At 35.2% G+C, this 14,176-nt stretch overlaps 3 protein-coding genes across 4 annotated transcripts; 2 read left to right on the top strand and 1 right to left on the bottom strand.

Moving 5' to 3' along the window:
* Positions 261-3,229, top strand: LOC105178682 (transmembrane emp24 domain-containing protein p24beta2). 2 transcript variants are annotated; one of them, XM_011102212.2, is made up of 5 exons: positions 261-391; positions 517-738; positions 2,032-2,218; positions 2,321-2,428; positions 2,803-3,229. In XM_011102212.2, the coding sequence occupies exons 2-5, from the start codon at positions 517-519 to the stop codon at positions 2,934-2,936; spliced, it is 651 nt and encodes a 216-aa protein (XP_011100514.1). In that variant the 5' UTR covers positions 261-391; the 3' UTR covers positions 2,937-3,229. The 2 variants fall into 2 exon arrangements, with proteins under 2 accessions (XP_011100514.1, XP_011100513.1); XM_011102211.2 differs by having other exon boundaries at positions 262-386.
* On the bottom strand, positions 4,741-10,285 carry LOC105178680 (acetyl-CoA acetyltransferase, cytosolic 1). Its single transcript, XM_011102210.2, has 15 exons — positions 10,139-10,285; positions 9,523-9,581; positions 9,115-9,213; positions 8,839-9,012; positions 8,568-8,673; positions 7,802-7,940; positions 7,327-7,404; positions 7,181-7,246; positions 6,637-6,722; positions 6,046-6,145; positions 5,826-5,936; positions 5,695-5,736; positions 5,471-5,557; positions 5,100-5,205; positions 4,741-4,975 (listed from the first exon to the last, which is right to left on the bottom strand). Exons 2-14 carry the CDS (start codon positions 9,554-9,556, stop codon positions 5,116-5,118), a joined length of 1,212 nt encoding a protein of 403 aa, XP_011100512.1. The 5' UTR covers positions 9,557-9,581; positions 10,139-10,285; the 3' UTR covers positions 4,741-4,975; positions 5,100-5,115.
* On the top strand, positions 13,563-14,168 carry LOC105178708. Its single transcript, XM_011102238.1, has one exon. It carries the CDS (start codon positions 13,563-13,565, stop codon positions 14,166-14,168), a length of 606 nt encoding a protein of 201 aa, XP_011100540.1.

Here is a 14,176-nt window from a genome sequence, read left to right as displayed (position 1 = left end):
AAGCACACGGAACGAACATCCACCAGCATGGCATTAGTAATAGTCGAGGATATTAGAAAGCGAATTCATAGCATCACCTTGCCTAGATCGATCAGTACACGAGCTTTATTTAGACTAGGGCGTATCCCTTGGCCTGTCAAGGGAGACACCGCCGGATGATCGAATTGTTATAATTTTTCTTTCTTTCGTTTTACTTAATGCAACTTGCCTTTCCCGAAATTATATAGAATTAAAAAGAAAAGAATTAATCATTTGAATTTGTTTCATATCAATTATCATGCTTCCCAACTACTTAACACAAACACTTGTTCTTTGTCTTGGATTCAATTCTGCCTCCAAATTTGAACGGCAATTTCCACTATCATAGTCAATCTCCGAAATCCGCAGTAAGGTCCCTGAAACCTTGTCATTCTTATTCCATTCACCAGAACAGTATTTCAAATGCTTATTCTTTGATTAGTGCATGGATTTTTCAGTTTTATTTCTTTGGTATTTGTGTGCGATTAATGAGTGCAGATGGGAAATGGGTGGTCAAGAATGTTGATGAAAATGCTGTTCTGGATGACAATATGGTTAATGGTGCAATCGAGAGGAGGGTTTGGGATCAGATTTGTGATCGACAGACAGGAGTGTCTCTCCCACAATGTTCTGTACGAGGGTGACACCGTCCATGTTTCGTTTGTTGTCATCAAAGCTGATAACAATTGGATTTATAGCGATGAGGGTGTTGATCTCCTGGTAGCAACTTCCTTTCTTTCTTCCCTTTTTTTTCAGGAAAAACAAAATATTTCAGCAACTGGGATTTCTTGATTTTCTAGTGATTTTGTACACATTTTGGTGTCTTTTTCTTGTCTCTTCTTTGATGATTGCGACGAATTATATGCACCGTTTATGCTGTTTGTTTTCCCTTAAAACTATGTCCCGAAGAAGTGCTATGATTTATCTTACATCTATTAATGTCCTCCAATGATATCATTGCCTGATTCGGTATAATCTTGTAGATTTTGGAGCTTTTGTGTTTATGTCACTGGGTAGATGAGTGGGCGTTTGTGTGAATAATGCTTGCATCAATGTAACCAGTTCACCTTTAGGTAATGTGTGCTCTTGAGGGTCTTGATTCCATGTCCCCTTTCATATTTGTGTGGTCCGAATCTTCTGACTGTGTCCATGGGTGGATGTGTGGAGAGATAATTTGGTGGCTTCTCTTTGACTTCTTGATAAGGGTATGAACAACATTGAACTATTGTGCACGAACCTTGTACTAGCCTTAGATACTAGGCTGAGTGGTAAATGTAGCAAGTGTCATTAAAGTCAATTTCATGTGAGTTGGTATATACGGACTTTTCTTACACGAACCAGCTTTGAAGACAGCACAATGTATAGATTACGCTACTTTAGGACAATGTTGATCCCATACCGCGTGTTTTTGGACCGGTCCTATATAAGAAAAACCCGGTAAATGCTTGCAAGATATATGACTATGATTACGGCTCAAGTTCTCAAGGTTTATCGGATTTGAGTATATGTTGTAATGTGCTAAACTTGATTCCACATGAAAAGGCTTGGGCTTTTGATCGACGAGGTTTGCTTAAAGAAAGAGTCTAGGAAACATAGGTAGAATATGATGGCTAGGCTCATGTTTGCATGACGTGATGAAGAAATCCCTTGCGAGTAATCTGTATAATGTTGTTGTTATTCTTACACATCTCCACTAACAAACTTCTGAAAGAAATTGTTGGGAAGCATGAAAGACACTGTGTCAGAGATGATAATTAATGGTAATTGATGTAGCTTTAACACTACGAACAAATGACAACTACAACAATAGTACTACTTAAAGTCATCCTTAATAACAACAATGGTAATGGCACTATAACACTTGTATTGCATTGTTTGAGTTTTGTCCTGAATCCTGATTGGCTTGACTTGTATTCACATGGATACCATGTTAAACTCGCAGACTTTTTCTTCTTTCAAACCGCTGATACATCTCGAATTTCTTTGGGTTATAAATTATGTTTTAATTATCAGATAAAAGGGCCATCTGGCGAGCAAGTTCATGAATTCCATGACAGGATAAGTGAAAAGTATGAGTTTTTGTCTCAAAGAAAAGGTATTTATCGGTTTTGCTTCACAAACAAGTCGCCGTATCATGAGACCATAGATTTTGATGTGCATGTTGGCCACTTTATGTACCATAACCAACATGCAAAGGACGGTACGATCTCTTGTTGCTTTTCTTGTAAATTCTTCCTAGCTATCAAGTTTTTGTTTTTCTTCCCCAATAGTCCCAAGTAAAATAAGAGTTCTTCGTCTGCAGAACATTTCAACCCCATGCTGGAACAGATTTCTAAGTTGGAAGTAGCTCTTTACAATATCCAATTTGAGCAACACTGGTTAGAGGCACAGGTTGACCGCCAAGCGCTAGGTAACTTTGTAATGATATATAGTTGTACATTGTTCCCATATATGTTATGTTATTCATCGAGGGAAAATGGTGGAGACGAATCACTTATTTTCAAGGGAATTGAGGAACTCGAGTTCATGGCTTAATGTACAAAGAACATATATTCACTCATAGGATACAAAATTCTGTCAGTATTACCTTTGTACAAAATATATATTGGCGTTACAAGAAAAGAAGTGAAACACATTTACACATTCTGCATTATCTCCTGCCAAGAAATATCATTTAAGCATAAATAATCAGATATCGTGCCGTAGTGCTTTCACAGAAGTACAAAACAAACCTTCCATTTTCTTGAACTGCTAATGTGCCACATTCTTTTCCAATGACTGCAGTTAATGAAGTGATGGGCCGGAAAGCTTTCTACAAGGCAATCTTCGAATCATTAGCACTTCTTGGAGCTAGTTTCCTTCAGGTTTACCTCCTTCAACGACTTTTTGAGCGGAAGCTCGGAACATCTAGAGTCTAAAATTTGCATACTCTATTCATTCTTATTCATTGAAACCTTAGGAAGAAGAAAGATCGATGTTGGATTAGACAATGTGAGTGCATATATAGCTCATGCTCGTCGATTTTCTTATGATGTTATTGTGCTCTTTTCATTCTCGGGGATTTGTCATATCGCACCGTGCTAGCTGTGAGTTTCTTGGCGTTGTTGCTTTTTATGCCTTTTTTGAGTGAATGGGATTTCGATGCAGATTTTGTGTATGATAAGTCCTAGCGGCTATGAATTAATCGATTTATGTAGGGATGTTTGCATTAGTTTTTATTTGATGGGAGTAAACTGTAAAGAAAATTATAAGTCTAATTATAGTAAATTTTAGGAGTGTTTGAAAACAAAACCGAAAAGGGCCGACAAACTATGAAGTTGGAATGTTTGAGGCAAAAGTTTAAAATATGTACGGGTTTACCTCTAAGTTATAAAAGTTGGTGGCCATAAGGTTATACATTTGGCTTAAGTGAATTTAATTTAAATACTTTTTTTATTATTTGGAAACAGTTAAAACAGTGTAAAAGTATATGTTGTACATAAAATTTAGGATAAATTACGACTCTTCCTGATGTTTAATATAATTACGAATACTTTCTTGTTGTTTGAAAATTATCAATACTCCCCTGATTTTAATGATCGTATAACAATTAGCTCAATTCGTTAGGTTTTCATCTATTTTTTATAACGAACTGACCAAAATGCCCTTGTGGATAAAAAAATATAACATTATTTTTTTTTTAAATTTTTTTCAGGGCTAAGTGGATATTTTTTTATAATTTTTAAAAAAAAATTCATCCATCCCGTTCGATTTTTTTAATAAGTTTTTAATTTTTTTTTAAAAAGAGAATTCAGTAAAGGCAAAGTTAACAATTTTATACTTACATTCAAGTATTATATAATTCTATCAAATGTAGGAGTATTTGTAATTTTTCAAATAACGAAAATGTAATTGTAATTATGTCAAATTTCAGAGGAGGTAGTTATAATTTACCTAAAATGTATCTCATTCTAGGTAAAAAGTTGAAAATTTTCACAATTTGATGTAATTGCCCTGACATTCATTGGAGTTTCAAGAAATACATAACAGTTTTGACAATAATCTATACCTTATTATTAGTCTGTCAATTTATAATTTTTTATTATTTAATTTAACTTATTTATTGATTTCCCACTCTCCCATTTTTCTAACACTCAAATCGTTCTTTTTTTTTTATTTAATAAATGTAAATTAAATAAAAAAAAAATATAGAGGTACAATACAACATGTTTCAATGCGAAATGCTAGACATCCCCCTCAACAATCGATCACTCTTTTCAGTTTCTACTGATAACTTTTTATAATTTTTTTTATTCTTATTTTAATATTTTTCACTTTTTAATCATATTGAAAATTAAATTAATTTTTAAATTTTTTATTTAATTATGCACACTCTTTTCAACTTCCATCGCATATATATGGATGTAGCAAACATATTTCTAGCTTTTTATACTAAAAACATAAAACATGTGTATATAAATTTATAAATAATTAATCATATAGAAAAAGTATAGTCTTTTATTGTTAAAGAGTTGTGATGATGCTATTTTCTATAATTATACATAAAACGTTTGTTATTTAATTATCCACTATTAACGCACGTTAACCCACCCACTTGTGAATTGAACTAGACCCATTTTCAGACCCGACCCGATACTGATCAAGGGAAGCCAAACAGGTTTCTGGGTTTGGCCCGTTTTGTCATACGACCCAGCTGGGTCCATTAGCCACACATTAACCCACTTTGGATACCAAAGGAACATCTATTGAGAAAATAGTGATACACCCTTTTCTTGCATCAGAAATACACACTCTTCTACAGTCTAAGTACATTGATTTTATTGGGAAGAAAAGGAGAAAAAAATGGGGAAAATAAAATCAACAAGAAGTTATGGAACTGAAAAGTCTAGTTTGCCCTCATGTTCTCGATGCGGCTAACGACCAACGGCAGCTGCAAGATACATCAGCTGGAAGAAGTCTGCGATAGAGACGGAGACAGTTATTAATCTGCGCAGACCAGACCTTTGACGCAAGACTTTGCATTACACAACACAGAAGAAAGACATAGTAAAGACATACCAATATGCTAATCTAGGACTTACCAAAAGTTGAAAAAGATTAGACAAGTTCCAAGACGAGGGCTGAAGCACCTCCTCCTCCGTTGCAAACACCACCGACTCCATACTTTCCATTCTTCTGCTTCAGCACCTGAGACGACACAATGTCACCATGTCAATAAACGTAGCATATATCATCCTGTTCTGAGATCAAACAAGTGTATGAATAGACAATTGAATTCGCCAGCCAAGATGCTCCTGATTTCTAGTGGTGGTTATTAGTAAGTCTGAAACCGCAAGTAGCCAAAAACGGCCTTCGCTCAACACTTGCTGGTGTTTTTGCCCAGAAACAGAAGAACTCTTTTTTTTCCCCAAGAAACTTGAAATTAGCAAGTTCAATGGAGAGAAAAACACACCCCCAAAAGAGTGACCAAGATACGAGCTCCACTGCAACCAAGAGGGTGTCCCAGTGATACAGCACCACCATGTACGTTGACTTTTTCCTGAAAAATATATCAGTTCAGTAAGGTCGAGCCAATCTATCACAACACAATAAGTGAAAAAATTCCATGATAAGTGATTCTCATGCAAACACAAACATGGAAAAAATCAGCACTGAGAGTTGAGGCTAAAAACTCACTGGACTAAGGCCCAATAGCTTCTGATTTGCAAGAGCAACGACCTGACAAAATCACATTATGGAATAAGATGACAGATTTTTAGTTGGCAGACTTTTCTTGTTTATTTAATTGAAGAAGCAGGAGAACATACCGCAAAGGCTTCATTGATTTCATAATAGTCTATTTCAGATGCATTTAAACCAGCATTTGAAATTGCTTTGGGAATTGCAAGAGCTGGTGCAGTTGTAAATAATTCTGGGGCCTGCCAATGTACTTGATTTCAGTTTTCAAACTCCGACATTGAAAATTGAACAACAAGAGAAAAGAAGGGGCCACTTTAAATTCCACAAACAATGCTCATACAGACGTACCTGAGCAGCATCAGCATATCCAGTGATCTTTCCAATGACTTCAAGCCCAAGCTTCAGTGCCTTCTCTCCACTCACTAGAACAAGAGCAGCAGCACCATCACTGCAAAAAGGGATCAAATTTGTTGAGGAAAACTTAAAAATTCTCAACATTTAATATTTTCATCGATCAAAACTTCAAGAAGAGTCAAGGAAGTTACACTACACAACCATATAGATGCAAGAAAGTATAGGGTTCACTTATGAAAAACTCATTTGTCCTTCGCCCCTCCCACACCCGAAAAAGGAGTAAAAATATAAAAATTTGGGGAAAATTAAGTTCCTCGAACATGTAGGAGAAATTAGCAAGTTCATTTTCATATTTACAGAAAGTTCTGAGGACATTAAATATTGGAAATCAAACCCAAAGGGAACGACCAAATTAATGTTTGAGTAGAAAAATGAGATAGGTGCAGTTTAAATATGTCATTCATTTCATATAAATGGAGAAGGAGGTTCTCAGGATCCTACTAAGCTGTGCTTCTCTATTTAGTTATGTTATATAATCAACAAAAACTAAGACTGACTGCAAGAAGGGAGAAAAAGGCTACAGACCTTATGCTAGATGCATTGCCAGCTGTTACAGTTCCACCAGTTTCCTTGAAGCTTGGTCTTAGCTTCCTCAACTTTGCAGCATCAAACTGATCACAAAAGGAAATGTTTACTACCAAGCAATAATGGTGCCCATGAACTGCACAGTTAACATTCCCCAGCTCATGCAAATTCACACACAAACTCACAAGTGTGGTCTCCGCTTTTCGCAATTAGAAGGAATTTAAATGCATCACCAAGTCCCCAATAATCAGATATAGTTTCAGGAGGCAGAAAAAAGTTACTAAGGTTGTTTTAAGGAACTCTTCCATATCCATAAGAGAGAACTATTGAACATTTCTTTCATGTAGTGTGTAAATGACATTACCTTGGCTTGATCAAATACATATTAATACCTTTAAATTAGTGGCATTTTGTTTAAAATCAATGATTTTGAAGGATATGTTGATGGAAATAGGCTGTCCAGTTAGAACTCTGGACAGAGAAACGATGATAATATACTCATAACTGATCCATGTATATACTGAGGAATGATTGGTGAATTCACCTTTCCTAAACCTTCGTCCTTATCAACAGTTGTGGATGGTCTTCCTCTTCCCCCAGATACTTCAACCTGCATGCACAAGATTACAGTTCATAATGTAACAACAAAAAAATGAGCTATGCCTAGCAGCTAAGATCCAGCAATTTTACCGGGACAATCTCCCATGCAAAGGCACCAGCATCTTGAGCAGCAATTCCACGCTCAAAGCTTTGGACTGCATAATCGTCCTGCATAGTTTAAGTATTATAAACATCAGAACAGAACTATGCTACAGATTCAAAGATAGATTGGGAAAAGAACACAAAATCAATTGGTGATTGCAAACAAAAAAGGTCAACGAAAGATTGTTATTCCCCCCTTTCAGAATATGTTTAGATATGACGGTTGAAAATGCAGATCTTAGGTAAGACTTTAACAGGCCAAAAGAAATGGCAGTGGTAAGAAAAACGTTGAGAGAGAGAGAGAGACAGTCCAAATTTCTACTGGTGAGAAGACTACCATATATATCGCTTTAGAATGTAACAACTTAAGTGAACATGAAATAAATTGCCACAAACCCTTGCAAAGGTTGAATGAACTTTTTTGGGACAATATAATCTTTATCAAGACTGAGAATAAACAAACCTGCTGCTCTCTTGTAATACTATGGTGTTCAGCACATAATTCAGCACAAACCCCCATGCCAACGTCATTATAGACATCCCACAGTCCATCTTTCAGCATTCCATCAACAAGAGAGTCATGTCCAAGTCGAGATCCTTTTCTGGAATATGTCAATATAGAGTAAACATGAGAGGTCTTTAATAATGTCAAAACATCAACTGACAAATTACTATACAGTTAGGTTCAACATGTGCCAGGTTAAGGGTAAAATGTGGTTGATCTAATCATTTTACTGCAGTAGCTGCAATATGCTTGAAGTTGACTGCCATTGAGAATGTCAAGGTGCTTTACAGCAAGTTTGGCTTTGGGAAACCATGAAATCTTAATAAATATCATTTAACTTGAAAAACCATTTGGTAAATCTCTAGAGAAAGGTGATCTGTGCCAACAGTATTGTTCTTCAAACTCCACACTCCAAAAGAAGACATTGCAGTCAGTACTTGGTCGGACAGACTCAAAATATTTTAAACATGATCAGCATACGAAAAAGCTTTCACTATCGTGCACTTTGGGAAATTCTAATGATTGCTCCCCTGTTTCCACACAGTCGCAGAATAAAGACAATCGAGATAGGCCACAAAATACCTTGATAGTTATCAGTTAAATTATCATATTTATTCATTTTTTTGCCTCCTTCAGTTAACAACTTCTCATAGAGAGAATAAAGATAAAGAAATTCATTACACTCAGGTTAATAATTAAAGCATTGTCCCTTTGAAATACAAACCTTGCCTCTGCCAGGTACTTTGGGACATTGGACATGCTTTCCATGCCACCAGCCACTACAACATCATTGATGCCCAACTGGATGCTCTGGGCCGCAAGCATAGTTGCTGTCATGGCAAAAACATAATATTCAAGATCACAAAAAAAAAAAAAAAAAGATGGCCTCCCTATTAGGTCAGAATACACCAGCAAATATTCGGTATCACAAATAACGATTGTCTTTCGATTAGGACAAAGTAAACCCCTTCAGACGATTATGCTATTAGCCGAACCTTTCATTCCAGAGGCACAGACTTTATTCACAGTTGTGCAGACAACTGTATTAGGAATCCCTGCACCTATTGCTGCCTGCCTGGCAGGAGCCTGTCCTAAGTTTGCACTGAGTACATTTCCGAAGAAAACTTCTTGTACAGATGATGGATCAACATTCGCTCTCTTTAGAGCACCTAAAAGTTGGCAGGTTGGAGAACAGATTATAAACCATAAATGCTAATAGTTAAGTAAGGCTTTTCCATCTGAAAGATCAAGTAACAAATTCGTAATCTTACTCTCAATTGCAATAGATCCAAGCTTGGTAGCTGATAATGATGAAAGAGAACCAAGAAATCCACCCATGGGCGTCCGGGCAACACCAACAATGCAAACATCTACAATTAAAGCATAATTCATAAGGACAAGAAACTGAACCTTATAAAGATTGTATTATCCAAAAACGTTTGCTTTATGTAAGATAAATGTCCGGCAGCACAATAGACACTGGGGACAATTTTGAACTACAGAGAGATAAAAGGCATCAAAACAAACTTTTAGTTATTCAAACAGAAAGTAAGAAACGATCACAGAAGAGGCTGGAAATGCAGCAGATACAAATAGGGAGAAGGATAGAATCAGAAATCTAACTTGAGCAAACACATACTATACATATTATGGGAAAAAAGGAAGAGCAAAGAAGATACCTCTCGGCTTAATTGAATCCCCTGCTGGCGCCATGATCAACTTTTGTGTAGACTAATGCCTGTTTTATCAAATTCAATCAGATTCAGAAGCAAAAACATATACTGATCTAAGACTGATATACCACATTCGAAACAACATTTTATGCATAAAACTTAACTTCCTCAAAATTCTGAGTAATTATACTGCTTCAATTATGCCCTTAGACTACATCAGCTCACAATCAGTTTCAGTGAACTAATGCATCCGAAATTAATAACAAAAAAATCCCCCCTTTGATATGACTGCATCCAAGTAAACCTCCTTTCTTTTTGCCTCTTTTTGCACCCAAGAAAGACATGTAGATCCCCAGACAGAGGAAAGAGCGAGAGAGAGAACACATACAGATGTACGTACACATATACATACAGATCTCCAGCTCATAAGATCACCCAGTAAAGTAACACTTCAAAAACACATCAGTGATAAAAAAAAATTTAGATCCAACCAGAACCCAGAAACAACCAAAGCGGAAACCAAGCAAGAAGTTCATTCACGTGCATTTTGCATGAGAACTGAAAGGCACTCTTCAAGTTCATTTGATCGGAATAAAAGAATTACATCAGACCAAAAGATTACCTGCAAAATGGCGAGAAGTGAGGAAGTTTTGAGCGGAGGTAAAAACAAGATACAGGGGAGAATGGGAATTGAAGTGAGGCAGAGGTGGGCGCTGTGTATATATAGGGGCCGAGGGGGTTTGGTGGGTAGGCGGTTGTGCAGTGTGTTTAGTGTGTGTATTTTGAACAGTTGACTTGATAGCATTTTCATCTTCACCGGCTTTCTTGACCCACCAATCCCCATTTGCCATTTTCAATTCAAAAAACCATTACAAACCCAAAGCTGCCCTCATTCTTCTTCATTTTATATATTAACTACTATTATAATTCGACACACTCGATGCATGTGCAACGAATAAGTATATAAATATATATTATTTTTATTAATTAAATATATATTATTATAAAAAAATAATTTAAATTTGTACCTCAAAAATTATACATTATGAAGATTTTCAGTAATATTTCTTTTAATTTTTAAAGATTATTTCGAACTTCGAAACGAGCCCAACTTTTCATACGTATGGAGGTCCATGTTATTTTTTAGATGTCAATCTACTATTACGTTTGTCCTCCATTTTCACCCCAAATTCGTATGTTATCCCATTTTTAATGGTAAGTAGGATTTTTGCTACTATATTTATCCTCACTTTCGCTCCATGTTCATCACTTGCTCTATTTTTAATTATGTGCTTGTTTTTGTTTCTAAAAGTTGTGATATGTCCATTAAATTGTATGCACGCACGTATTGTGTGACACGATAATTAATATACATATATATATAATGCAAAATTGTTCAAGGGTAATTTTGGTAACTTAGAGCTTATGCAAGGACATTACAATTATAGAAGTTAGGGTCAAATATTTTATAGACTTCATTACAAAATTACTAATACTCGTTTAGATATCCAAGCCATATCTCACACTAAATCACCTGGACAAAACAGTATTTTGGGAAATAAATGGTGTTAAATCTAATCTTATGGTTCCCAAGACTATAGAATGGAGAAATATCACCTAACCAAGAACTTGGAACCTACCTCCTGGGACAATACCACTTATTCAGCCTATAAAAAATTCAAAAATTAACTAAATTACTCAACATCCTGATGGATCTGTAGGAGTCAAGTTTTGTAGACAAAATTCATTAAAAACAAATAGGACCTTCTATCTCATCCTATTACTCCTTCCAGACATTCAATTTCGGAAATCATTAGATCTACTACCTCAAAGTTTTAAGGAATAAGAATAGATCAAAACATTGCACAGCCAATTTACCAAGATTACGAGGAAACAAGATATCCTAATTCTACACTTTCACAAATTCTTGCAATTACCAAAGAATTTTTAATTGCTAAGAATTTCTCAAAAAAGGCTTTCTTTCAGAAGAAAATATTTCTAATAGGAAATGGTTCATGAGTAGTTATTCTGAATTTCAAAGAGTATTATCAAATCTGAATGGTATGAGTACATGTCATACATTAAACAAAATATTCTTTTTTTCTCTTATTTATTCCAAACATATGGAGATGATAAATTAGCAGTCATCCAAAAAAACTCTTAAAAAATGGACAAAGCTTGATAGGTCAATAATCTCCAATGAACATCCATCATTAGAAGAATCAGGTATCTCTAAAAAAGGCCAAGTCATCAAGTGTCTCATGTTAGTGAGCCATCCACCAGTGAGGTAAGTATGGTTCAGATCAAACAGAATAATTTTTCGAATTTAATTCTCCATTCTATTTGAAAACTATTAAATTGAATAAAAAATACAATTGAAGAAACTTTAGGAAAAAGATATTCAAATCCTTCATCCTCTTCTTTAATAACTCCTAAAGATTCGACTCTTCATATTACTGCTGATAATCTTCTTTTTCAGAAATCTAATGTATACCAAAATTAAATTCCAAAAAATCTATTCTTTTAGGAATTCAAGAAAGATTAAGAGATTTAGGCAAAAAAAAAAGTCATTAATACAATTGAACAAAATCGTGAAGATTCTGATAAAGAACAAATTCCTAATTCAATTTATCCCGTCAACACTTATCACCTTATAAAAATTATTATAAACCAATTCCCCCTGATTTAAAAATTGAAGAAGTCCAAAATTTTAGGTTTTTTAATGGAAGCTCAATATATGAATGGAATTTAGATATATTGTGTGAATACCAAACTCTTAGCTTGTGTAAACAAATGGTTATGGTATCAAATATTTATAAAGAAAGAGCAGGTCTAACAGACGAAGATGCTGCCAAAAATTTTATATTAGGGTTCAATGGTCAATTTGGACCAGAACCACAAATTCTCCTAAATCAGTTCAAGAAGCCTTCAAATTCTTTTCAGAAAACCTGAAAATCAGTATGTTTCCAGGACAACACCTTCCCAATTTGTTCAATTCTACATCAAATTCAATCTCATCTGGATACTGAAAATTGACCACAATTTAGACCTCTTCAAATTGACGAAGAGACAATCATATTTTCTTTGTGAAAAAAATATTATGTTAAATGGTACGACAAAATGAATACAGAAACTTTTGAACGGATAACAATCATTGAATGGTTCAAGCAAAATCCCATAATGTGTAAAACTTCAACAATACTTGGAAAAGATATCAATTCAGATCAAGAGTAATTTCTACTGAAGAAAAAAAATTTGTCTGCAACAATAGCCAAAACAACTACAACAAAAGAAATGCAAAAAATTATTGAAGAAATTCAAAGTAACAAGGAAGACTCTCTATCACCTATCAACCTTGGAGATGAAAATGAAGATGATTGTTTTGGAATATATATTTTGTTAACTAAGCCCGTTCGACCCTACAATTGAACAATCTTCAACCTTGCGTTTCGAGTATAGAATGTAATTTCCAGTTTGGTTTGACCAATTTTCAATTATTACGTTTTGGATTAAACTCAATTCAAACAATGCTTTTAATAAAAAATTATCATCTGTAACATTTTATTTTACTACATGTTTTACCCAAAAAAGGCAATAAGGTATCTGGTTATGTTACACTGAGTGTTTAAGGTCCTTTCTGTTAGGAATGACTAATATATCCATTGGATTAGGATTAGATAACTCCAATTGATTTTATCTACTTAGTTAATTAAGGATTGGATAAGTCCAATTGATCTTATCTACTTCGTCATGGCTCTATAAATAGGCATGAGTTCTCCTTCATTTACACACCACAAAAAACTTGAGAACTCTCCTCTTCTAGCTCATTTCTCTTCTTTCACTTCTGAGTTTTATATTTCGTTCGTTGTTCCAAGCTTTCTTCCACGAGTGCGCGTGTAAGAAAGTAATAGCTGTGTTAACCTTGGGGAGCGATCGGTTTATACTATCTGCACCACGGTAGTATCGAAATTTCGCTTTCAAGGCAGTGGTTTTCCACGGCACAGTCATTCAATATTCCAACAAGTTGAAAGCGAAATATTGTTATAATGGTTGTTCCAATTGCTAAAACACTATCTGACCTCTCCAAACTAGAGCCACTTGACGGGACCAACTATAAACGATGGTCACAAAAGTTGCTCATATTTTTTGAACAATTGGACATGGACTATGTGCTATTCCAGAATCCACCGGAAACTACAGCTGAAATCTCCACTCTTGCCATTACTGCAGCGGCAATTCCAGCAGAAGGGACGACTACAAAATCTGAGCACGAGACAAAACTGAAATACGACAGAACGACTACAAAATCTGAGCACGAGACAAAACTGAAATACGACAGAGATAATAAAACGGTGAGAGGTCATCTACTGAATCATATGAACAATTCCCTGTTTGATTTATTTGTCAACTATAAGAGTGCCAAAGAAATCTGGGCTACAATGGAAGCAAGATACAGAGGTGATGACGCTGGAAGAAAAAAGTACGTCGTCGGCAAATGGCTTCAATTTCAAATGGTTGATGAGAAGCCTATAATGGACCAAATCCATGAGTACGAGAACCTAGTAACTGAAGTGCTAAGCGAGGGCATGAAAATGTGTGAAATTTTACAAGCCAACGGTACTAGTGGAGAAATTCCCTCCTACTTAGAGTGAATATCGCA

Source organism: Sesamum indicum, linkage group LG16, assembly GCF_000512975.1.
Source record: "Sesamum indicum cultivar Zhongzhi No. 13 linkage group LG16, S_indicum_v1.0, whole genome shotgun sequence".
NCBI classification, from domain to species: Eukaryota; Viridiplantae; Streptophyta; class Magnoliopsida; order Lamiales; family Pedaliaceae; genus Sesamum; species Sesamum indicum.
This window is presented reverse-complemented; position numbering and strand designations above follow the sequence as displayed.